Here is a 24,757-nt window from a genome sequence, read left to right as displayed (position 1 = left end):
TTTCCTGATCATTTCGAATCAATCCTTTTTATTATAAAGCTTAATTTTAATTCTTTTGAATCTAGAAATTTAATTCAGAATAAATATGAATCAATCCGATGCTAAATTTTAATTCTTGTAAATTATGCAATTTTATTTACAATAAATCTGAATCAATCCGTATTTTCATAAGATTGATTCCGAATGAAATTTAAATTTTCAAAGGATTCGTATAAAGAAAAAATGGAATTGAAAAGAATTAAAATTCAGCTTCAGAATGATTCGGAAATAATATTTTGTTAAAATTTAAATTCGGATAGAAACTGATTGGCTCGGAAACAAATTTTGGAATGTCTCGGAATAATATACTTATTACAAATGATTGAAATTTAATTCGAAACATTCGACAGAAATAATAATCAGTGAATAATAAAGGAATATTATATTGATTACAGATTTTTTTAAAATAATGAAGCAACCCAGTTTGGCTGATATTCGCTGAAGTGACCAATTGACAAAATTTCTATTTAGCCGAATTTTTATTAAATCAAATTTCCATTTAATTTTCTTCATATAAAACGAGAGTACGTACATTGAGTCCGATTAATCAAGTCTAACTATATAAATTTTTTTACGTTTTTCACCTCTTGAAAAAACGTAATTTACACATATCTTTTGAAAAATATTCTGACACCCAGATATATATTTATCTTTCATTTTATATTAATTTCTAAAGGATATCGTTTTTCACTCATTTTATCCAAAAGTTATTAATCATTTAAAAATAAAAAAAAAATTTTAAACATGAATTTTGAAAAATTTTTGTTTTAAAATTTGTTATGTAAAACTTCAAAAATATTATAATCAGCTTGTAAAATATATTTAAAACCGTATCGATTTGTCCTATATTTGCGAACTCTTTTACTAGAAGATATCACAATATTATAACTTTTCAAAAATGGAAAATTTTTAAAAATCTATTTTCTTTAATTTTCATTTCAATAAGGAAGCAATTATTTTTTACATTTTATTAAATTTTGTATAAAAGTATTTTTTTTTTTAGTATTTTGTTGCATTTTTTAAATAGATATATAAAATGAAAAATTTATTTTTTCAATATATAACAAAAAAAAAAAAGAATCAAAAATCAAATTTTATTCCTTAAGTTGTCGTTCCCATATCACGAACATTGAGATTTCGTTCAAAAATAATGCCATCCGTCAAAATAAAATGGTATTGCTCAAATGTGGATGATTGAACGATTGCTGGTGCACTTTGTGTGTCTATGATTTTTGCTCCAATGAAATATTGATCATGATTAGATATTGAAAATTCTTTATCCATTTCCAAAACTTGATTACAATGTTTTTCATCAAGTTTCGTTACCAAGTTAGCGTCACCCGATTGATCGACAATCCGGTAAGTTTCCATATTAGAATAAAGTTGAGTCTCGATTTTGTCCCTACACGGTCTGAAACAAATACGTAATCTCATAGCAAAAAATCATTGTTTCCTAGAACGAATTCCTAAATTTTCTATAAATTTATGTATATACTCTCTTTAACTTTCATAATGCGCAAATTATAAATTTACATTTCTTCACACAATTTATTACTTACAGTTACCTAAGTTACTAACTTTTATAATTACGTTTTATACTTGTATTATATATATATATATTAGTTTTTTTACTGCTTTTTTTAATTCTTATAATAATCTACCATTAAATTTTGTAATTATTAAAATAATGAGATTCTCATTTTAATACGAAAGAAGAAATATTTCTCAATTTGAAAATTTACTCTCTAAATTTGAATATGATTTTTAAATTTTTCCTTACAATGTTACAATTTTTTGCAAATAATTCCTTCGACGTGTTTCCCGATTACGTTCTATTAATTTGTCAATAGTTTTAGGATCAATTTTTACTGGTTTTGAATTTTCTGAATCATTCTTAAATGTATCAATTGTTTGTATAAGATATTGAATTTGTAACTTTAATGTTGCATTCTCATGGACCAAACGACTATTTTTCTTTACAATCTATTTGATGTAATTTTTTAATATAATATTTAAAATTTTAATATTTAACTTCAAATTTAATTTATTTCTCATATATATATATATATATATATTACCTGAAGATACTTTAATTTATCAATTGGCAATTTTTCTTGAAATTTGTCGGAAACAATGATATTGAATTCTTCTCTTGCTTCATCCAATTTTTCCATCATCTCCGACATCACTTGCAAATGCTCATTGATGAGGCGATCTAATTTTTTTCTCAGTGTTTCTTTAGACATTTTCATTCGCAGAAATTTCACACAAAGATTATAGGTCGTTTGACTTTTTTCATTCAATTTATTTTTCAAATCTCGATTCACTTCTTCAAAATGAGATTTTATTTTCTCGCATTCATGATAGTGAAACTTGGAATTACTTTCCGAATATTTTTCCTTGTAATTTTCTAATTCTCGATGAAAATGATCTTTTTCTTTTTGATAAAAATATCTCTCATCATCCAGCTGTTCTGAAATAAAATATTCAATTCTCAAAAAGAGTTCATTTAAAAAAGTGTTCATGGTAATTTTATTTAAAAAAAAAGAACATTATAATAAATATATAATAAATTGCTATTGTTGTTGTTATTATAAAAATACTCAAAATTATATAGGTATAAAAGAAAAAAAAATTCTTTTAAAATTTTGGAAAGTAAAAATTTTAAATTTTGAAAATTTCCACCCTTAATCAATACAAATATTAAGATATCTACTTTATCGACATCATATTGCCTATATATTAGATTACCCGTCTTGCAGAGAAACAATATGATCTACCATAAATAAGGGGATGATAATTTTATTTCAGAAAAATCTTTTAATTACGTTTTATACTTCTGTTAGTTCTTTGCTGCTTTTTCAATTCTTGTAATAATCTCTCATTATCTCGTTTTACTGTATCCACATGAGATTCCTTCAATTGAATCGTTCTTTCTAATTCTAAAGCGGTTTCTTTGAGTTCTACTAACTTTGAATAATAAAATTGTAATTATTTTTCAAATTATACTCCACTATAAAAAAAAATATAGCAATACTATTTAATTAGCGAGAAATTTTTGTTTTATTAATAAAATTAATTAGTAATAACTTATTAGCTTTTAAAAATTAAAGAAATATATGAAATTATTACTTTTTGTTTAAACATATTGATTAAACTTCTCTTATTTCAACTGTTAGTCCTAAAAAATAGAAGGTAAAATAAACTTAATTAGAAATTTTTTTGCAAAACTTTATTTACCTGTTGTCTCAAAATTGCTATTTCTTTTGCGGATTTGCATTTTGATGAAGAATTATTACTTGAATTTGCATTATCTAGTGGAATATTCTGCATATCATCAAATTCGGAAGATTTAACAAATCTGTAATTAAAAATGTTTAAAAATTATATTTAATAATAATGTACTTAGATTTATAGTATAAAATTAATTTAAAAATTTTTTTTACATAAATTTAAAAAGTTCAAACTTGATACTCGTTGTTTACATTTTAAACAATGATGTATAAATAGAAACTTTAGAAACAGTTTATGACTTACCTAGATTGCGAACCAAAATTTAAATAAATAAATGATTCCCAAATTATTAAAAACCTAACCAACGTGACACTTTATGAATAAAGTTCGTGGCAAAAATTTTTTTTATTATTTTAATAATAAATAATAATAAAATAGTAAGTTTCCTCTCTTCTTTTTAAATAGAAAAATAACTTTTTCCATGTCAGATGTGAACATACATTTGGTAGGTACCGTGGATGTCCCAGTTACCGTCCACCTAAGACCTAGTTTCCGTCCAGTTTAATTTTCAAAATAACATTTATAAAAAAATTATTTTCTTTTATTTGTTTACTTAAACTAATAAGTCGATTGTGTGACAAAAGGAATAAATTATTGTTAAAAAATAATTTAAATTACTATACGAGATATTTGTAAAATGGACGGAAACTGGGACATGGACGGTAACTGGTACATCCACGGTACTCATAACAAAAAAAATATATATATATAAAATAACTGCCAATTAAAGTAACCTTTAAAAACTTTGCGAAATTATTATAAAACACAATACAATTTTGAAATTCTCTAAATTTTCAACTGATAAAATCTTTGTGTTTAATTTCAAACAAAATGAGTTTATATTAATTATATTTAATTATCAATAATTTCAATAAATTTTAATTTTTCATTTAATAATATATTAATTAATAAAATAAATTTTGTGATTATAAATTCATCCATATAACTATTAATTGTAAAAAAAATTATGATTTACGAATTAAAAATAATTTTTTATTATGCAAACTAATAATTATTAATAATTATAATCGAATGATTCACATTAGGATTTAATTTCTAAAGTTAATCCTCATTAAGGAATTTACCTCAAATTAATGAGGAAAGTCGATTAAAATTTATCTGAAATTTATTGTATCGTTTATGTACAAAATTCAAAAATTCGTGTACGGACATACAAATTGTCACGCTTCGAATAAAATGTTGAAATGCGTATATGATTAAACGTTTGCTGTACACCAGCAAAATAAAATAAAAAAAAAAAAAAAAAAAAAAAAATTCTCATCAATAAGTGGAATGAATATCGTGATGTATAAACACAATTTCTTTTTCTCTTGTATTATTATCTACGTGGGTTTTTGGTAACACTATTAGTTATCTTGACTTTCTTCTTTCAAACACATGCTGCACATCTTTCTTTTTATCAAATAACCTACAATTATTTAAACTCAAATTTCTCACACAAAATACTTTTATCTCTTATCGTTCATCATCAATGACTTATGAATTAATAATAAGCAACTATATATTTACTTTTTGATTAATTGGAAGTATCGATAAAATTGGGAAAGCATAAAATAATATACGTGTGCGATTGCATCTAGAAATTATTAAATTTTTTAAACAGAAGTATCATGAGCTTCCCAAAACCAAAGAATGAAACTGAAAAAAAATACAAAATATTTTTTAAAAAAATTATAAAAACTAAAAATATTTTTTTTAACAAAAAAACATTTAAAACAAATTAAATGGACAATTGTTTTACGTAATAAATTCCTAAATAACTGAACGGTTAAAAAAAATTGAATAAAATAATTCGTATTTGCTAAATTTAAGTCAAAAACATGATTGTAATATATTGAAGAAGTACAGAGACTTTGTCCAAACTTAGTTTAATAACAAACACTTAAGTACATCACACGTATATCCAATCATAAGTTACTGATTTTTACAATGATCGTATCTGTTTTAAAACAGACACAATTGTCGCTTTGAAAAAAAAATCGACTTTTACATATTAAGATCATCAGAAAAAGACTAATTATAAAAAATCAAAGATTTTCTCACACTGTTGAGAATGTAAAAAATAATTTCTAAATATGGGGCTTTTCTTTTAGAATTAATCGACCTTTTACTTAAAAAAAAAAAAAGAAAAAAATACTATAAAATTTTCAATATTTTGAAATCACACTCAGACTGATAAAAAAAATTGTTTTTCAATACATATATAGTACAATAACCGAAATCAGGCATTTAACATTGTCCACACACAATATTGCGACTTCATGGAAAATGATAATAAATTCGCTGAAACACAAATTAATTGTGTTTATAAACTTAATTGTTAAAAGCCTAGCCTATATGAGTGTTGTTTTTTTTTTTTGTGCAATTATTTTTATTTAAGGCGGAAATTTATTTTTTCTTGTTCTTGTTCGCCTGACTTTTGTTTCTAGCGGCTGACGACATTTTGGCATTCTTCTTCTTAGGTTCATCATCCTCGTCATCTTCCTCTGGGTCCTAATAGAAAGTCGATAATTCAATTTAATTTTTCTCACTGTGAAAAATTTGTAAAAAAAAAAAAAAATTAAAAAAAAAAGAATGACGTGAAACAAAAAACTTGAAATAGAAAATTTGCAAACGTTATAAAACAAGAAAGTACTATTTTTTCAAATCTAACAATTTGAAGAAAAAAAAAAGCTTATAATTTCAAATATTGAAAAAATTAAAAAATTATTATAATTAATTTCTATGCAGTAGAAATTCGACTGTCAGTTCTTGATTCTTGTTGGATGATTAAAAACGGCACGTCACCAAGATGAAGAAAGTGAAGAAAATATGAAGTGTTGTGATTCTGAATGAATGAAAAATCGTGCACAGCATTCTTTTCGAATATGATGATTTATTGTACAAAAAAGAATGGAGGTAACAAATCTAAATTAAAATGCAGGATAAAAAACGGGGTTGATGGTACATCTATAAAGGATCTTCTATGACGATCAGTTTTGCTTCTTTGAAGTTTCTTTTTGTTTAATAATACGGCGTTTTATCGTTTATTAATAGACGGTTCTTTTTAATGTTAAACTTATCCATGTACGCTATTAAAATTAATAATACGGAATGGATTTCCTAACACATCACTTATCTACTGCTTCGTCCACCTTAGGGCGTTTGGTGCCATTTTTTTTAGCCTCTGCGGTTGGCTTTCTTTTCTTTTGTGGTGCCTGAAATTTTTATTTCTGATTTATATACTCCACGTTCAAAATAAACACAACTAATCTCAAAAAAAAAAAAAATACTTCAAGTTTCAAGATACATAAGAAAGTAATTAACAATTTACTTATGACTAATTTCAGCAAATTATTATTTCATCGAAATGTGATTTCCCCTCCATGCACATCAGTAAAAAAAAGAGTAAACAGAAAAAAAATTTCCTAAAAATTTTAGAATACCGCCATTATAAACAAAAATTCATTCGCTTAATACAGAATCTCCTTTCTTTCATATTTTTTTTATTAAAAATTAAAATATCCTTCCCATAAAGAACGAATCAAAAGAAATCGTCTAAAAGTCCAACTCAACAATATGCAAGGAATGGGAAATCAAATGAGGGAATGAAAAATAAAAAAAAAAATAAAATAAAATAAAACTTCGTTAAATTTCATCGATTTGGTGACGAGCCACAAAACATGATACGCCATTTCATTATTAGATTCTGACAATTTTATTGTCTAATGAAATGAAATGAAATGCTTTAAGATTTACATTTTATTAGCATTTCAAGATTTAGAAAAAAATTTACTTCTCAATATTAAAAAAAATATTAAAATTTCCATGTCATCTTGAAACAACTTATAAAATAACTAATGTATAAAATATTTTCTCGTTAAATTTTAAATATAGAGATAATTGTCAATTATTGATTATTAATTGATAAAATCCCCAAAAAACTATTGCAAGAGCAAATTGATATCAATATTTGAAAGAAACATGAATTCCCAAAAATGTATCAATTACTGTCCAGTCTTTTTAAAAGGAAGCTATAATTGCATAAATTAAATTAACATTTAATTATTTGAATTTGAATACATTACCTTCTCATCATCTTCATCGTCAATATTTTCTTCTTCCATCTCGTCTTCCATATCTTCCATATCTTCAAATTCTTCAATATGAGAGCCTGAAAATATTTAATTACATTAAAAATAGTGTTTTTTTCACTACCGAGACAATATTTTTCAAATATAAACATAACATTAATATAATAAAAATGTATATAAAGTAATTGCAACTTTTTAATACATTTTAAATGAAAATTATTGACAAACATGCTTATCTTTTTTATTTTAAAAAAAAACTAATTTTACAAATTTTCATTAACATTATCTAAATGTGTTTCTTTTTTGTATTTCTTACCAAGAAGATTGTGTCCAACTATGTGAACGGGTCCACTTCCCTTAACCAATGTGAATGTAACTGGTGGGTCAGGAAAACTTAAGTCAAGAATAATTTGTGAAGTCTTGCCCATTTCGAGTAAAGCTATTGGGATTTTGATGGGTCCTTTCAGTCCAGTGGCTTCAACTTCCAAAACATTCAATTCACCTGGTTTAGCTTCTGGTCCAAGAAGTGCCTGTCAAATTTAATAAATTATTTTTTTTTCCCGAAAAAAAAATTAAAATTTTTCTTTTTCAACAAAATTATATAAATTATCTGGACCAGGAAATAAATCACAGATATTTTATTTTTTTTAAAGAAATCATAAATTATAAAAATTGTCAACATATTAATTAAAAAAATAAACAAATTATTAATAATAATTACTTTTAAAGAATAAATAAATAATAATAACAAATAACAAAGGTGAAACAATTATATATTTATAGAAATATTCTATTCACGAATATTTGACAGACAATTTATCTCTATTGGAGTTTGTACCTAAAAATTTCATAAGATGCTGAAATCTTATAACAATATATTTGCAAGGAGAAAATTAAAAGAAACAAGTTTCTAAAAGCAAAATTACAAGTTTCCAGGAAACAATATCATTTTTTGTTGTCTATTTTCTTTTCTTTTTTTTTCAATTATCTCCATGATAATTACTTAAATATTTCCCGGCAATTTATAGTGATGCCAACTTTTAATTTCTTGAGGCCTATATTCAATGAGACAAAAAGGGAAGTAGTCGGCAGCCATTCTAGTAAAAATGGCGCCAAGTATGAATACACAATACACATACCAACTTAACGAATTTTCATTGATTATAGAACTCCCCTTCTTGCAATCAAATTTTTCACAACCCTCATTAACTATACAAAATCACGCAACTTGCCATTATAATGAGACATCATTCAAACAAACTTAATTTGAAATAACCTATAAGTTCTGTATCAAAATTTTTAATGAAAGTATCCAGACATGATAAAAAAAAAAAAAAAAAAAAAAAAGCGGAACTATTTCTTGGCGCGTAAATTCTAATTGGTTTCAAATCCCTACACCTAGTGCAATACTACACCTGGTAATTAAGAAGGCCACATAGAAATAACACTTAAAAGTAAAAACAGTAATTTTTCAAACAAGTTAACAACAATCTATAATTAACAATATCTAATTGTTTGGGAATAATTCACTAGAGACGCTCCAAAACAGAAAACTGTAATTCTCGAAAGTTCGTTATATTTGAAACTAAATTAGAAGTAGATAAACAATTTGTTGACATAAAAATTGTCAAAAATTTCACATACCATTTTAATAATGAGTTTCTGATCGCCACCAAAGTGCTGACTGGTGCCGTCAGGATCATCTGCTCTGTGCTCTGGATCCCATACTTCAGAGGCGTTGGGTCCTTCGAGGGTGATTCCTGAATACACAAATCACAACAGAATTCACATTAATATATTTTGAAAAAATTTAAATTTTCTTTGGTAAAACAAAACTCGTATAGCCAAGCGGAGGACAATGGACTAGTCACAATGGCCGAACGCCTGCCGGCGTCTTGCGACCAGAGCACCGCAAAATTTTAATGGCTGACGAGAAGAAAGTAGTTGAAATCCGAACGCAATAAAGCAACCTCGGACTCCCGGTGCACATAACTTGCAATATTTACCGTATAAATATTCTTCTGCCATGTCGATTAGTTAGATAAAAAAGGATTCTTGTGTATACTAGACGCGTTAAAACTATACAGTGTTAAGCGACAGAGCGTCAAAGCGTGTGTTCACTAGTCGGACGAAAAGAAGGAAGGGAAGAAATTTACAACCAGACGCTAGTGACACAAGGCGCATAGTGGTCACTGTGAGAACTTTAATTTCAAATACTAAATGCCATTTAACCAATCATTGACATTACAATTCCCGCTATAATTATGTTCTAGAATCTGATTGGAGAATTCATTTTCTCGTTCTCTTGACGACCGTAGTGAATCACTCTCATAAAGATGGAGGTGAATCTCTTTCCGGTTTCAAAATAGAAAATAAATTATAATTTAATAACGAAATCTCTGAATTAAATTACAGAAATTTATTTCATTGTTAATAATTTGATATGTTAGGTCATTTCAAAAAGTGAGGATTTTAAAGAAAAAGTGTATAATAGTCAATAATACTTAACCTTACATGTGTTTGTAAGAAGGAAGTCAATGCACCATCTCTACTTGAAAACGAGTTTTAATTTCTTTATCTTCCGTTCGCAATCGTACCTATGAAAACAAACTTTAATGATCAGCTGATTATCTTTTCTAGTTTATTTTTGTTAAAAAAAAATATTTTCCTAATTAAATTTTTGTATCCACAATTCTGAATGATTGAATGTGAATATCAATTTAAACCTGCTTTAATGTATATGAATGGTTTATATAAAATTTACTAAACGGGTGAGTTGTATTTGTCAAATTATTTCTAAACTTAGTAAACATTATTCTTCTCATTTGATTTTTATTATTTATAACATTCTTTTTGATATATTAAAGATCAAACATAAATTTGATTAATGTGAATATAGGTTATGTTTTTCTATTTTAAATAACAAAATACATTTTACAGACTCAGGACATATTTTCATTATTCAATAACTATTTATTCATTGTGTAATAATAGCACGTTTTTATATTTTGCTTAATAAATTATACATTATTTTATTGTCATTTAATTTTGTATTTTAATTAAAAGATATTTGCTTTTTTAGTACAAATGGCCAGTGAAGATCGTTTAAAATCACTTTTGTCAGATCTTGGAAAGGCAACATTACGTGGAGTACGTAAATGTCCGAAATGTGGAACCTACAATGGTTCAAGGGGTCATTGTTGTAAAAATAAATATTGTGATGCAGTATTTAAAGAACCGGGTGAAAAACGAAAATTATCAACGGAAGCTTCTAAATTAATAACAGGCTCAACTACTCAAATATTTTCCGTACGAGCACGTGATAAAGATCCTGATTATCGAGGTTTTGTTCAATTGCCATTAATTAATGGTGAAATTATGAATGTAACTGCTCTATCATCATCACTTTGCTTTATAGATGGTTGTGAACGAAGATTCGATGCAAATATATTGGAGTGTCATGTAAATGAAAATTTGCAATTTTTCGTTTAATTGTGTTTTTTATTTCGTTTAAAAAAAATTATATAATATAAACAAAAATATTTTTTTTTCAGGAAAAACAACTAGTACAAAAGCCATTAGAAAATTGTCAACATATTCAAGCAGCATTACGATGTTATTCGGAGGCTCAACCTTTAACGTTAAGAAATTCAGTATTGCTGTCTTTAAATGTCAATAATGAAATTAAACAGGAAATCTGGTTATTGGCAACAGAGACGTCGGCACCTCTCGTACAAAGAGTATCTAAGCATTTGATGGTTGTTAAATGTAAAGTTACTTCCAAACATCCTTTAGGTTATTTACACTTTTCATTTTTTATGATGAAAGTGAAAGACAAAGTGGAACATCAATATTTCTGTAGTTGCTCTACTTTTAAGGTAAATTCTTCTAAAGAAAATTTTCAAAAATTGTCAATTTTAATTACAAGTATTATTCAAAAAAAAAAATTTTTTTTTTAAATATATAATTTGATTTATTTATTTGAAACAGGGTTCGAAATCAATGATACATAAAGTGAATATGAACAATGTTAATCAAAAATCGCGTTGCGTTCATTTCTATGCTTGTGTTTGTGCTTTTGCTAGCGATGATAAATTAGCAGAAGAATTCGAATATTACATTAATCTTGATCATTCCTATCTACCTGTACCAAGGCCAATCGGCTCGAATCTTCGATGTAATGAAAGTGAAAAATTCATAAATATGGGTAAATTATTTGTTTAATAAATTTAAAAAAATTATTTATTAACTATTTTTAAAATTATAAAAATAATTATTATTTTCGTCTAATTTTAGATTTAGAAGGTCTAACTGAAGATACACATTTGTTAATTTTCCGAGACGATGCCTTTACGGTTCATAATGTACAAGGCAATTTGAATTCAGTGAATTTGAACACAGCCATTCTATCAGAAAATATTGACGATAATATTAAAATAAGCGATCAAAATTTTTTGAGTGATACCAATATTATTTCACAGGTACACAATTTAGAGGTAATTGATCAAAATGCCGTTTTTGATGGGAGAACAGTGAAAATAATAAGTGATCAAGCGATACTAGATAAATTAGACGACATAAATAGCAGTCAATGTGTTATAGACGATAGTTTTGAAATAATAAATACCAACAATGTCAAATTTCTTGACACAAATGTTCTTTTGGATGGTAATAGTATTAGAATTCTAGGTGAAAATACAATAATTCCTGAAAATAGTATACGAATTATTGATAGAAATTCAATAATTGAATGCAATTCAGAAATTTCTAAAACTAATTATCCATCACGACTTGGAAATTCTATGAAAAGAAAAAGAAACGATCAACTTTCATCGACAAATACAATAAGTATCAATAATTTAAAATCAATTGAACCTAAAAAAGTGAAAACTAAAACAATGCACACTAAAAAATTTCATTATTCTAATGAATCAGTGGATGAAAATAAAGTTAATCAACCTTTTATAAATTGGCTCGCCTCAGTAACTGAGAGAATTAATGAAACAATGCATTTTCAATGTAATGGAAAACCTGATCCACTTGTGTTTCATGTGCCACAAATTTTTTTCGAATGTCTCCGTGAAAGAATATCTTGCGGTGCAAAGAAGAAACGTTTACCAAATTCGACAACTTCATTTGTTAGAAAAGATGGTGTGCCTTTGGGTACATTCATCAAATATACATGGCAAATCACAAATATTCTACATGTAAAAAGTATTTTTGAAACCCCTTTAATTCCATTAGAAATTACGAGGAGTTTTATTCAAAATTCCGATGGTACTTATCAATTGTATAAGAGAGAGGAAACGGATATTGATCGTTATAAAAAGACAGTAAATAGCGCTTTAATCAAACCTATGGAATTAAAAACATATTTAAAAGTTGGTATGTATTTTTCGTTTAATAAATTTACGTACAAGAAATATTTTTCCAATTTAAATATTTACTTAATATAATAAAAATTAAAAATATTAAATTAAATTTTAGGAAATACGTCTCCGAGTCAAGTAGAACCAACACCTTTTTTGATTGAATGGATCCCGGATATATTGCCAATTTCAAAAATAGGTGAACTTCGAATAAGATTTGAATTTGGTCATGTAAAAAATGTAACACCACAACGATGCAAGAAAATGCCGTTGTTAAAAAAGTATTAATACTTAATTTTATTAGTTATTTAAAAATTTTATCAAAAAAAGCGCAAACACTTTCATCAATGAAAGAAAAAACAAAAAAAATTGTTTTTACATTGAACACAATTTTAGTTAGTTTATATTTTAATAAATTATTGTTAATAATTTTTTTTTAATGCATTAATAATAATGCAAAATAAAACTTGATTTTCATTTACTTAATGCCTTGTAAATACAAGTCGATTTTTATGTTAATTTAAAATTAAATAAAATAATATTTAATGTTCTGAAAAAAAAAAAAAAATGTAAAAAGAACTGCACAAAAAGTGATGTAAAAATGTATTTATTAAAAATCATTCATAAAGCAATAATAAAGTCACTTTATTAAAGTGCTATTTAATTAAGTACATTTTCTTTTTCATATTTTTTGTTCAATTGCATTTATTCCCTCTACAAAATTTTATATTAATTATTATTATTATTATTATGTTTGATAATGAAAATAATTTTTTTAAGAATAATTAAAAATTAGTTACTCCATTTTTTTAATGCTTAAAAATTTACATTATTACATATTAAGTACGATTATATCTACAGAATTATTTTATACATTAAATTGACATTTGTTTATCGCATAGCCCAAAATTAAACGTAACTTATTAATAATCGTGTTAATATGCTCTTTAATTTTACATATATATTATTTGGAATAAATTTCCTAAGCTTTGGTATAAAAATAAAACGTATAAAAAATTATTTTTTTTTATAAGAAAAAAAAATGATATTCCTTAAGAATGTCTCGTAATTATATTCATCTACATAAAATAATATTTAAAAATATAATTGTTTTTGATTATATATTCACAATATACTTCAAGAAAACCACCACATGTTTTCAAACTGTATGTAAAAAAAAACATTACAAATTAATTAAACCAAAAATTTGTTAATTGCACAAAAAAATGAATTTTTTGTTTCTTACAATATTATAAAGGATCCAGAATTAAATTTAAAAAAAAATTTCTCGCACTCTTCAATTTAATTCTCTTTAAATAAATGACTACTCTTTTGATATCATGAAAATTTAGTAAGTATTATGAAAGTCAACTTAAAACCGGTCCGCTATATTTTAAAGTTTTCGAAAAAAAATCTGGAGGACTATCGGTTACAATTAATTGTACTTTATCCGATATTTCATCATTTTTTGACGACGATGTTTCGTTGGATGATATTATCTTAAAATAAGTACATGGCCTCTCCCCATCACCATATATGTCCACTTTATAAGGAGGACTAAGGATATCCAAAAATGCTGCTGGTCCTTCAACACAACTAATCCCATGCAAATTTTTATTACGTGGTGTTAAAATACACGCTGGATCATTTTTATTTACTATTTCTGGAGCATGACTCGTAGCTTCTATTTTCTTATCGAGATTTACAAGATAATCAATTTCGCTTTGAATTGTGTAACTATTTATATTTACAACTCCACTAAGAACCTGTAACAATGAATTTGGCAATGTTTTGATAAAAATCCAAAATAATAAGACATTTATGAATTTATATGACTATAAAAAATTTTGGTTTTCTAAAATAATTCCATTTATAAAATTTCATTAATTAAAATAGATATTAATTATTATAATTATTTTTATAAAATATATACCATCTGGAATGTATTTAATAACAAATATATAATTACAAATTTATACCTTTAATAAACCGTGCATTCCAGGATGATCATGTATGGGCATTGTTACTCCATTTTTCAAAATAAAAACAGAAATTGAAATATCGTCATTTTCAAATATATGAATAAAACACATTGGAGCAGGTTGAAATTCTACAAAACGAAGAATCTCGGGTGTTAATTTAACATCGTCAGCTTTAATTTCATTAATGAGGCTGTGCAATTTTTCGAAATTCTGTTGACAAAATTTATATCCGACATCATTTTGTCCTGTAAATGTTTTTAATGCTGCTTTCCATAAATTCACTATTGGAGTTGACATTCTTCTTTTGTAAATTTTATTGACACTATTAAAAATTAATTTCATAGAGTTAACTCAATTTCGACAATTTTGAAAATATTTAAAAAAACGTAGATATATAGAGCTTTTGTTACACCCAATGATTTTATGCTAATATTTTGATACAATAAAACATTTATTTGATTTGCCTCTACTACTTCACTGCCTGTCACTATACTATGTCTATAAATTGAAATTCAATGTCAACATAACCTTTTTAGTAATTTTTTATATATTGCCACCAACCTTATCAAATTAGATAGTTCAATTTAGGTGGGAGAAATTCAAGATGGATGCAAACAAATGGTCAATTTTGCCATAGAATTAAAATTTTAGTTTCTATTTTTAAAAAATCAGTTATTAATGAAATTTAAGAAAATAAATATGAAAACATAAAATCAATTTTTTTATTGCTTTTAATGGTTTTTTTTAAAAATATAGAAACTACAAATTTGAACTACACTCCAAGGTTGAGTGGTTAATTCTTGCAAAAATTTGCAATTTAACGTGGAATATGTACTAAATTTTAATATTTGAAAATCTTAATTTGAAATGAAGAATAGATTTTGAATGGAATCAAATAATTAAAAATTATTCTGAGTTTTTCGAAATTTCTTACCCTGACTTTGACTCCCTTACATAGTTCAAAAAAATTATAGAAAAATAAAATTGTCGTCATGCAATTTAAAATAAATGATAAACCACAAGGTATTAAAGTATTTTTTTTATTCAGATTGGCACCGCACTACCTCCAGACACAATTTAACACTCAGTGTTATATAATATATACACAAATTAATTTATATATATATACAATAAGTTTCATTAAATTATTAAATCACAAACCTTAATTTTTAAAGTTGTTATTTGGAAAATAACTCTCTACTTGAATTATTATTTAAGTAGAAACTAAGTCATCACAGAAAAAAATAATATTACATCTACATATAAATATGTAATCAAACACTCCGCATGCACTTATCTTGAAATCTAATCGAATATAATCTTAACTGATAATCATTTTTTTTAACAACGATTTGTCAAAAAAATTTTTGTTACGCTAGGACTTTTTTCTTTTTACTGTCCAATAATTTGTGTTAAAAAAAAATCTTTAATTACACATGAAAAATGAAAAAAGAAAAAAAGGTACATACGACTGCTTTATGAAAGAGTTAAAGTCTTCGGTACTCATCTCTCTGTTGATTTGAAGGATTTTTAAAAAAAGTTGAATACATAAATGGCAAAATAGAAGCCAAAGCCAAACATAAACCGACAATTGGTCGATACCACACCCAAGCAAATCCAACTACCAATAAAGTTATTGACATTGAAACTGACAAATTCAATGAATCCAAGTCAATTAAACTGTGCAGAAGATTTGAATTTAAAACTACAGTTTTCAAAATCTTTGCCATAAACGTTGCTGCTAGGAAGAGAAAACCCCATCCTAATCCTCTGTTAAAAAAGAAAAATAAGTAATTCACATTATTTGAAAGTAAATTTTTCCCTAAATTTTCAATATATTTTTTTAAATTTAAATTTAATTAAAAATGTATTTGGAAAAAAAATTAATTATTAATTAATAAAATTTACCTCATTTTCCAAGTTCTCCAATAATTGTTAACATGTTCGAGATGAAACATTTGATCTATTGTCACTTGGTGTTTGCGTTGAAGCAAAATCTCCTCTCCATGAGTGGTAATATATGGTTCTATTTTTCCATTTGAAAGTAATCCAACAATTGAATAAATATCTCCAGCTTTTCCTGCGTATGAAAATTGTATTCGAATATCTCCAACCTGAAAAATAATTTTTCAATTATTTTCTCTTTATTTTAAAAATAAAATTTCACTTCATTAACAAAAAAAAAAAAAAAAAAAAAAAATGGTGCTATTTATATTTTAATTGATAATGAGAGTAATCATTTAAAAAAAAATTATCTCAAATATTACCTTCGGATTCCACAAGTCATCACTATGATAATACAATCCTGAATGCATTTTTATATCCTTTCGTTCAGGTCTTTCATCACTTGTAACTTCCACATAATCAGTAAATTTCTTCTTTAATTCTGTGCCAAAAACAAAAGCTCCAATTCTAACTTCATCTGCAATTTGTACTTGACTTTTTATTGGAATTTCCCTTGGATTTTCATGTCCAAATCGTATATAAAAACGATCAGAATCTATTAATTTATCTTTCCATTCCTGTGTATAATAATAATCAGCGGGCAAATCGTATCTAATATTATAAGAGGAATATAAAAAATTAATTTAATGATATAAAAAAAATATAACTATATAAGAAAGCATTATTAAAAAAAAGAAGAAAATTTCTAACGTCTCCTCCTTGATCTCAGTCCATTGAAACATTTGTACTCTTCTTTTTAATCTCACACTGTCAACAATAATTCCATATTCTGGTTCAGTTAAAGGTTCCACCACCTCTATAGGTCCTGAGAAATAAACTAAACGACCTTCATATTCATTGTCAAAATCGACTGGATTAGAAAATATTACAACATTACTTAAAGCTTCGTCTAAAGAATGGGCTACTTTTACAGCTTTACCCTGTAAGGCAAAAGAAAAATGATACAAATAAAATTTTTAACATTTATTTATAATATAAAAATATATATATATTTACCTCGTTCCAAAAAAGAAGGCACATGCCAATTGCAAATAGTATTGAACTAAAAATAGCAGTAAACCATGATTCCTTCAATTGATCCGAGACAGACATTGCAGAATTATTTAAACCCTGTGGTCTAATATCTCGAATTGGTTGCCTTTGATGATTTGCATTAATATTAATTGGACCATTTTGCTGTATACAACAAATATTTTATTAAACTTGTTTACAATATTTATAGAAATAATTACACATACTAATATCAAACGTAACAAAATAAATATAATTTAATATTAACAAAATTACAGGCTGTTATTTATTATTATTTTATAATTTAAAAATAATAAAATAAAAATACATGTAAACAAAAACATACTTACATTTGCTCGTTGCATTTTTTAAAGTTAAAAATAAATTCTACCCCACAATTTTTTATAAAATTCAATAATCCATTATATACATTTTTTCAATATTTAAATGCATATTCGAAGAAATTCCGAATTGTAATAATATAAATGATTTATATTCATTGTTGATTTGAAGTGACAGTACAATGACAGTTCTTATTGAAGGTTAGGTTGGAAGGTTGGAACGATCATGGGTCGGAACGTCGGAACTATAGATACTGATGTACAACCGTGATTGGTTGGATATAACATAAAACAATTGTAATAAGATGACGATCCATTGGTAGGTCGAAAATAACCGTTATTTACCAATCGTCAGCGGGAAAATTGTTACTTTTTAAAATTACATTTTGTCTTACAATTATTCAAGTTAAATATACATCTATTATATTATTATTGATTTTCTAATAAACATAAGATAAAAAATATAATTAACATTAGACTTTTAATGTAATGGTAAAAAGAAATGTAAAACATTTAAACACGTAAGTATAATTTCCCATCCTCTTATATATTGACAAATAAACATGTAGCTTTCTGCTTTCGTGCTGCTTTCTAAATTTTATGACGTCAACCAATCAGAACAATCCACGAAAAGCTTCGTCTACAGACGTGTGTGCCGTGGGATGTGGTGTACATATATTACAAATAGCTTCTCTCCAGGCTTTATTTGGTAAAAATTTGTAGAAGAGAAAAGTGAAACGTTAATTCATAAACTTCCAAAAAGTCAGTAGGTTTATTATCGATCTCGGATTGTTAGAAAAAATCAATAAAAATGTTGCACGGTAAGTTAAAAAAAAGTATATATATTTTTTTTCTTTCATTTTTCAACACCGGCTTCTTTTCTTGCCATGCTTTATCTAATTTTTAAAATAAAATAAAAAAAATATATAAATTCTTAAATTAATAGATATAACATAAACTTTTGCTTGTAAATAATTATGAAATTACGACCTTTTTTTTGTCTTTAGAAGCATTTTGACGCTTAAACAAAAATTAAAAAGTTATTTGTATTATTTGAATATTTATATTGTTCCTTAATTTATTTCTGATTATACAAATAAATTATTACCAATGCAAATGTATTTTTTGTCACATTTATAAATTAATATAACAAATATATAGGTATATTTTTCTTTGATTTGTCTTTTTCATGTATACATATAATGTATTTATGTTTATTTTTTGTAATGATAATTAACTTATTTTTTTTTTTTTTAATTAATTATGAAAAATAATTTTTTATTCAGAGTGGGCGATTTTGATGTTGGGAATCTTATCAGGAGTGCAATGTATGTATTCAAATACGGATGTAGTCGAATTAACAGCAAACAACTTCAAGAATCAAGTTTTGGGAAGTAAAGGTATCTGGGTTGTTGAATTTTATGCACCTTGGTGTGGACATTGTCAACAATTAAAACCCGAGTATGAAAAAGCAGCAACGTCCTTGAAGGTATTTATTGCAAATATGATAAAATTCAAATTTGATTAAATCAACAAAGATTACATTATTAATTTGTGTTTATCTATTCAAGTGTAAAATTATGCTAACACTAAACAATACTCTCGAGGATTAAGAATTTAATAATTTTGTAACTCATTATTTTACTTTTTGGAGAAAAATAATTTTTTTTTTTTAATATAAAGACCATAAAAACTAATTTTTCTTAAAAGATATCGTTTAAAAAAAATCAAAAAAAGACATGAATTTTGTCATAAAATTTAATAACTAAAGGTATTTTTTTCTATAGGATATTATTAAAGTTGGTGCAGTTAATGCTGATGATCATAAATCATTAGCGGAACAATATGGTATTCGTGGTTTTCCAACTATAAAAATTTTTGTCGCTGGCAAACCCGAAGAGTACAATGGACCAAGAACAGCTGCTGGAATCGCGGATGCTGCACTAAAAGCAGCTACACAAAAAGTTCAAAAAATTTTGGTAGGTATAATCACAGTAACTATGTAAATTAATTAAATTATTAATATTTTAATTAATTTTTGTTTTAATAAATTAATCGTCGATTTTCAGTCACCATCGAAGAAAGACTCTAAAGATAGCAAAGATGTCGTTGAGCTGACTGATGAGAACTTTGACAAATTGGTTTTGGGATCAGATGATCTGTGGTTAGTTGAATTTTATGCTCCTTGGTGTGGACATTGTAAAAATTTAGCACCTCACTGGGCAACTGCAGCTACAGAACTCAAAGGAAAAGTTAAATTAGGAGCCCTCGATGCAACTGTACATACATTGAAGGTAATTTTTTTTTTTCATTATATTCTTAATATTGATTTTTAAATTCAATTAATATTAACAAATTTGTTTGATGTTTATATAAATTGGAATTTTTTGATTTTTAGGCAAGCAAATATGGAGTAAACAGTTATCCGACTATTAAATTCTTCGCAGCCGGCAAAAAAGATTCAGATTCAGTGAGTGAATACGATGGTGGTCGAACTAGCAATGACATTGTTAACTGGGCAATGGAGAAATTAACAGAGAGCATTCCAGCGCCAGAAGTTGTTCAAGTAACGAGTGAAAAGAAATTGAGAGAAGCTTGTGAAGATAAACCACTCTGCATTGTTTCTGTCTTGCCACATATTCTCGACTGTCAGTCGGATTGTCGAAATGAATATTTGAATATTCTAAAAACTCTTGGCGAGAAATATAAGAAGAAGCTTTGGGGGTAAATGATAAACTTTTTTTATTTTTTTTTTATTTTTTTTTCAACAAAAAGTTTAACACCTTTTTGATTGTTACAGATGGATATGGTCGGAAGCTGGAGCACAACCAAATATTGAGGAAGCTTTGGAGATTGGAGGTTTTGGTTATCCAGCATTAGCGGCAGTTAATATTAAAAAAATGAAATATTCTCTTCTTAAGGGAAGTTTCTCTAAGGATGGAATCAACGAATTTCTTAGAGATTTAAGTTATGGACGTGGAAGTACAGCTCCTCTTAAAGGAAATGAACTTCCAAAGATTTACGAGACGGAACCTTGGGATGGTAAAGACGCTGAACCACCACAAGAGGAAGAAATTGATCTCAGTGATGTTGAATTAGATGAAAAGGATGAACTCTAAACATTTGAGTCTTAAATAGACTGATCATACTTTTTTTCTACAAAAAGTACAAGAAAAATACTGTGAACAATTTTTTTTTCTCCAGGTACAGAGCTCGGACAATTTTTATGCGTCCCTTGTTCCTAATTACTGTAATACCTAATCAGTAGAGAACTCTTGTTATTTTTTAATATGAGTGTTAGGCATACCTAGGGACAAAAAAAAATATTATGAATGACTTAGTCACAATTTGCACAAGTCGAATTTATTAAGGAGTCATTTTTTATATTCTAATTTTAACTAAATGACTTTTTGGCCCTTTTTATTACAATTTTCATTATATTCCGAATTAATAGTGTTTTAATGAGAATTAAAAAGAGACATTCCACACTGTAAAGTCATTTTAATCTGTACATAATATAAACAAAATCTTGAATGACGTTTTAAGTATTACATTAACTAAAAAGATATGTGACTCTGAGTGAAAAAAAAATGATAGAATAAAATCCGAGTGTTTCTCTGCATATCGTGTTGAAAAATATGTGAAGAGTGTTTTTTAAAAAATATTTCATATTTCTCGAATCGAAAACTCAATTATAGTGAGTCGTGTTTTTACAACTTATTTTTCTATATTTATTCTTGTATGCGGATTTTAAATACGGAATGTTAAAAAAAAAAAAAACTTAAATCATCTCAATTAATATTAAATTCGATACTTAGGGTCTTCCAATGAGCTCAAAATTAATTACAACACTTATTTTTTACAAACATTAATTTAAAAACAAATCGTCTTAATAATTATTATTATTGTTACTAAAAATAAAATATGATTGCGATTAAATATAAAAATTTCTTTTACTGAAAGATTTTTCACAATAAAACGTATAAAAACCCTATTTAACGCTTTTTTATTTTTATCAACAAATAATTATTAATAATTTCAATAATATAGTAATTTGCTTTTAATTAATTCATTTTTAAACAAAGAAAATTAAATTTGAAATGTGAGCGCCATTTTATACAATTTAAAGCCTAATTCACACGTGTAAACGCAGCTGACGCAACTTTAATTTTTTATTATCATTACAAAAATGATTGTTCTGTTTATTCACGTTCTTGTTCATATAAACACTAGGGAATCAGAAAATTGTGATAAATTACTTTAAAAAAAGATTCTAAAAAGAATTAATGAACTTTCAGTGAAAGTGTGATGATTTTGACAGATCAGCTGACAACTTAACCTATACACTTACACATATAAACGTATATTTTCACACGTATTGTATGTCAAAACAAAGATGAAAGTCAACTAAAGTTTCATGAAATCGTGATTTCCAAAAGTTCGTCATTGACGTTTCCAGTGCTATTATAAAGTTTTTGAATGTATTGAAAGTCTTCAAAGTTGTTTATGAATTAAATAACGTACGAATTTTTGTTCAAAATGGGTGTCATTTTTCTAGAACATATTGGAGGCTCTCGTCTTTTTTCATGCGCATCGTGCGACACAAATCTCACAAACAGAGGTCAATTGATAAGTACTCGTTTCACTGGTGCAACTGGAAGAGCTTTTCTTTTTAATAAAGTCGTCAACCTAAATTACAGGTAATATTAATCTGTCTTTATTGTTGATATATAATTTTCTAACCTGTCAACAACATTATACACTGGATAAACACATTATGTAGCTACATCTATATAGATATCCGATATTTTAAATTAAGATCTATAATTGTATTATAAAAAATTAAAGTATCATCAAAATATTTCTAAGCTAATTCTAAATTAATTAAAAGTTTAAGATTGTAATATTAATATATAATAGTTAATCGCAATAAAATTAAATGAAGAAATTATTTTATTTACAGCGAAGTGCAGGATCGTGTGATGTTGACAGGACGTCATATGGTTCGTGATGTGAGCTGCAAAAATTGTGATTCAAAACTCGGATGGATATATGAATTTGCAACAGATGAAAACCAAAGATATAAGGAAGGCCGCGTAATTCTTGAACGCGCCCTTGTTTCGGAAAGTGATGGAATGAGCGATAATGTTTAAACTTTTACCAATTTCTAGAGCGCTATATTAGATTGTAAGAGATAAGTATATATATATTTTTTTTTTGTATAAACTAATGGTTCGAACGTTCTACTGGAAATTTAAAAACTTAAATAATCTTTTTCAGTTTCGTTCTATATTTTTCTTTTGAAAAAGTTTGCATTTAAAATATTGCTTTTTATTTAATTCGCATATATATATATATATAGTTAATAGAAAATTAAAAAGAAAAAAAAGTGATTACTTTTCAGAAAATTTCACACAAAAAAAAGTTTTGTGTTAATTAATCTATATTCATTAAAATATTAATGTTTATTTAACAAAAATGATTCAATCATTATTAATGATTTAATTCAAAACCACTAATTTTTTATGAGTGGTTTTATAACTTTTTTTCGAATTAAAAAAACATGGTATCTATTACACTAAAAGAGTTTTTGTATCAAAAATTAATATAATTTATTTAAAAATGGGGAAAACTCTGTTTTTTTACTATTCCATACGACTAAATAGTACAAAAACAGCCCATTTTGAAATAAATTATATTAATTTTTGAAATAAAAGTCTTTCGGTGTAGTAAGTTTTTTTTTCATTAGTTTATCGTAATGTTATATAGAATAAATATTGTTATCTTATATATACCTTTAATATTTTTAGACTTAAAAATAATTAAAATCTCAGTAAAAATGAATTTATTACGAAAATACGAAAAAAACGAAAAATATTTCAAATTTTGTACACCATTTTTTTTCTTTTTACTGAGATAAGATACTTATATATCATTATTGTGACAAAAATGTCATTACTGCCAGAATAGAATTTACAACATTCATTAAGGAATGAAGTACACTTTTGTCTTTTACAAAATAGTGTAAACAGGTTCATTTTTTTTGTGGCTGATTTAAAAATATTTTTCAATCTCTGTATTTATAAAATACAGTTTGTGCTGCGTGTTCGCCGAAAAAAAATAGATTTAGATGTAAGGATTCGAAAAAAAGTGATAAATAAATCCTTTTGCTGAATCGAAAATTTTCATCATTTCTTCTTTGATAATTTTTCAATTAAAAATAATTAAATTCAAAGGATTTTTTAGAATATTTTTTTTTATGAGCCAAAAGTTCTAAACATTTAAATGAACGAAATATATTTTTTTTTTATTTATAAATTATCAAAAATTATAATGGCAATGTAAAATAAAACAGTAAATTAAACAATTATTTAATTAATAACTTCTGTTTAGATATTTAAAACAATATTTTGTAATAAAATTTGTACTTAAAGAAATTGAAAAAAAAATTTCGTTTATTTGAACGTTCAAAACTTTTGGCTTATTTTTTTTTTTACTGAAAAACATTGCTTATTCTACCAATAATTTGGCAAACCGATTAAAATAAAATTTTCTGTTTCTATAAATAAAAAAATTTAAGAAAAATTCTTAATTTTTTAAATTATTTGTTTATTTATTATATATATATATATATTATTGGAAATATTAATTATTCAAAAAAC

General features: G+C 25.6%; 7 protein-coding genes across 10 annotated transcripts; 3 read left to right on the top strand and 4 right to left on the bottom strand.

The window, feature by feature from the left end:
* Positions 1-1,140: 1,140 nt before the first annotated feature.
* LOC127277976 (putative coiled-coil domain-containing protein 144C) lies at positions 1,141-3,390 on the bottom strand. The gene is made up of 5 exons (XM_051299446.1): positions 3,280-3,390; positions 2,868-3,009; positions 2,118-2,512; positions 1,820-2,022; positions 1,141-1,450 (listed from the first exon to the last, which is right to left on the bottom strand). Exons 1-5 carry the CDS (start codon positions 3,370-3,372, stop codon positions 1,141-1,143), a joined length of 1,143 nt encoding a protein of 380 aa, XP_051155403.1. The 5' UTR covers positions 3,373-3,390.
* A 1,051-nt stretch (positions 3,391-4,441) lies between these two features.
* On the bottom strand, positions 4,442-9,599 carry LOC127278023 (nucleoplasmin-like protein). 3 transcript variants are annotated; one of them, XM_051299520.1, is made up of 5 exons: positions 9,434-9,599; positions 9,072-9,187; positions 7,744-7,957; positions 7,422-7,507; positions 4,442-5,847 (listed from the first exon to the last, which is right to left on the bottom strand). In XM_051299520.1, the coding sequence occupies exons 1-5, from the start codon at positions 9,453-9,455 to the stop codon at positions 5,743-5,745; spliced, it is 543 nt and encodes a 180-aa protein (XP_051155477.1). In that variant the 5' UTR covers positions 9,456-9,599; the 3' UTR covers positions 4,442-5,742. The 3 variants fall into 3 exon arrangements, with proteins under 3 accessions (XP_051155477.1, XP_051155480.1, XP_051155478.1); XM_051299523.1 differs by having other exon boundaries at positions 5,654-5,884; XM_051299521.1 differs by lacking the exon at positions 4,442-5,847 and adding an exon at positions 6,210-6,551.
* Positions 9,600-9,750: 151 nt separating this feature from the next.
* On the top strand, positions 9,751-13,464 carry LOC127278009 (uncharacterized protein C2orf42). Its single transcript, XM_051299499.1, has 6 exons — positions 9,751-10,198; positions 10,510-10,889; positions 10,982-11,305; positions 11,418-11,634; positions 11,724-12,812; positions 12,915-13,464. Exons 2-6 carry the CDS (start codon positions 10,515-10,517, stop codon positions 13,082-13,084), a joined length of 2,175 nt encoding a protein of 724 aa, XP_051155456.1. The 5' UTR covers positions 9,751-10,198; positions 10,510-10,514; the 3' UTR covers positions 13,085-13,464.
* Positions 13,465-13,588: 124 nt separating this feature from the next.
* Positions 13,589-16,071, bottom strand: LOC127278017 (2-aminoethanethiol dioxygenase). 2 transcript variants are annotated; one of them, XM_051299512.1, is made up of 3 exons: positions 15,940-16,071; positions 14,776-15,100; positions 13,589-14,562 (listed from the first exon to the last, which is right to left on the bottom strand). In XM_051299512.1, the coding sequence occupies exons 2-3, from the start codon at positions 15,073-15,075 to the stop codon at positions 14,164-14,166; spliced, it is 699 nt and encodes a 232-aa protein (XP_051155469.1). In that variant the 5' UTR covers positions 15,076-15,100; positions 15,940-16,071; the 3' UTR covers positions 13,589-14,163. The 2 variants fall into 2 exon arrangements, with proteins under 2 accessions (XP_051155469.1, XP_051155468.1); XM_051299511.1 differs by lacking the exon at positions 15,940-16,071 and having other exon boundaries at positions 14,776-15,341.
* A 187-nt stretch (positions 16,072-16,258) lies between these two features.
* On the bottom strand, positions 16,259-18,332 carry LOC127278016 (transmembrane protein 43 homolog). Its single transcript, XM_051299510.1, has 6 exons — positions 18,105-18,332; positions 17,740-17,919; positions 17,434-17,663; positions 17,046-17,334; positions 16,687-16,892; positions 16,259-16,548 (listed from the first exon to the last, which is right to left on the bottom strand). The coding sequence occupies exons 1-6, from the start codon at positions 18,117-18,119 to the stop codon at positions 16,266-16,268; spliced, it is 1,203 nt and encodes a 400-aa protein (XP_051155467.1). The 5' UTR covers positions 18,120-18,332; the 3' UTR covers positions 16,259-16,265.
* Positions 18,333-18,732: 400 nt separating this feature from the next.
* LOC127278015 (protein disulfide-isomerase A6 homolog) lies at positions 18,733-22,089 on the top strand. Its single transcript, XM_051299508.1, has 6 exons — positions 18,733-18,916; positions 19,382-19,584; positions 19,883-20,074; positions 20,165-20,389; positions 20,494-20,819; positions 20,896-22,089. The coding sequence occupies exons 1-6, from the start codon at positions 18,907-18,909 to the stop codon at positions 21,212-21,214; spliced, it is 1,275 nt and encodes a 424-aa protein (XP_051155465.1). The 5' UTR covers positions 18,733-18,906; the 3' UTR covers positions 21,215-22,089.
* A 139-nt stretch (positions 22,090-22,228) lies between these two features.
* On the top strand, positions 22,229-24,277 carry LOC127278024 (protein yippee-like 5). Its single transcript, XM_051299524.1, has 2 exons — positions 22,229-22,795; positions 23,059-24,277. The coding sequence occupies exons 1-2, from the start codon at positions 22,635-22,637 to the stop codon at positions 23,246-23,248; spliced, it is 351 nt and encodes a 116-aa protein (XP_051155481.1). The 5' UTR covers positions 22,229-22,634; the 3' UTR covers positions 23,249-24,277.
* Positions 24,278-24,757: the final 480 nt, after the last annotated feature.

This window comes from Leptopilina boulardi, unplaced genomic scaffold (assembly GCF_019393585.1).
Source record: "Leptopilina boulardi isolate dan_hultmark-lab unplaced genomic scaffold, ZJU_Lbou_2.1 LbouV2_193, whole genome shotgun sequence".
In the NCBI taxonomy this organism is placed as follows: domain Eukaryota; kingdom Metazoa; phylum Arthropoda; class Insecta; order Hymenoptera; family Figitidae; genus Leptopilina; species Leptopilina boulardi.
The sequence above is the reverse complement of the archived record's forward strand: the minus strand, read 5'-3'. Positions and strand labels throughout refer to the sequence as shown.

Coding starts and splice junctions, on each gene's coding strand:
- LOC127277976 (XM_051299446.1), bottom strand. CDS start 3,372: ATGCAGAATATTCCACTAGATAATGCAAATTCAAGTAATAATTCTTCA. Junction 3,010..3,279: donor TAGCAATTTTGAGACAACAG/GTAAATAAAGTT, acceptor TATTATTCAAAG/TTAGTAGAACTCAAAGAAAC. Junction 2,513..2,867: donor AACTAACAGAAGTATAAAAC/GTAATTAAAAGA, acceptor ATTTTATTTCAG/AACAGCTGGATGATGAGAGA.
- LOC127278023 (XM_051299520.1), bottom strand. CDS start 9,455: ATGGCAGAAGAATATTTATACG. Junction 9,188..9,433: donor GGCAGAAGAATATTTATACG/GTAAATATTGCA, acceptor TTGTGTATTCAG/GAATCACCCTCGAAGGACCC. Junction 5,848..7,421: donor ACGATGAAGATGATGAGAAG/GTAATGTATTCA, acceptor ACTTTCTATTAG/GACCCAGAGGAAGATGACGA.
- LOC127278009 (XM_051299499.1), top strand. CDS start 10,515: ATGGCCAGTGAAGATCGTTTAAAATCACTTTTGTCAGATCTTGGAAAG. Junction 10,890..10,981: donor CAAATATATTGGAGTGTCAT/GTAAATGAAAAT, acceptor TTTTTTTTTCAG/GAAAAACAACTAGTACAAAA. Junction 12,813..12,914: donor AAAAACATATTTAAAAGTTG/GTATGTATTTTT, acceptor ATTAAATTTTAG/GAAATACGTCTCCGAGTCAA.
- LOC127278017 (XM_051299511.1), bottom strand. CDS start 15,120: ATGAAATTAATTTTTAATAGTGTCAATAAAATTTACAAAAGAAGAATG. Junction 14,563..14,775: donor GAATGCACGGTTTATTAAAG/GTATAAATTTGT, acceptor TCATTGTTACAG/GTTCTTAGTGGAGTTGTAAA.
- LOC127278016 (XM_051299510.1), bottom strand. Junction 17,664..17,739: donor GCCTTCTTTTTTGGAACGAG/GTAAATATATAT, acceptor TTTGCCTTACAG/GGTAAAGCTGTAAAAGTAGC. Junction 16,549..16,686: donor TGGAGAACTTGGAAAATGAG/GTAAATTTTATT, acceptor CTTTTTTAACAG/AGGATTAGGATGGGGTTTTC.
- LOC127278015 (XM_051299508.1), top strand. Junction 20,075..20,164: donor AAAAAGTTCAAAAAATTTTG/GTAGGTATAATC, acceptor GTCGATTTTCAG/TCACCATCGAAGAAAGACTC. Junction 20,390..20,493: donor CAACTGTACATACATTGAAG/GTAATTTTTTTT, acceptor TTTGATTTTTAG/GCAAGCAAATATGGAGTAAA.
- LOC127278024 (XM_051299524.1), top strand. CDS start 22,635: ATGGGTGTCATTTTTCTAGAACATATTGGAGGCTCTCGTCTTTTTTCA. Junction 22,796..23,058: donor GTCGTCAACCTAAATTACAG/GTAATATTAATC, acceptor TTTTATTTACAG/CGAAGTGCAGGATCGTGTGA.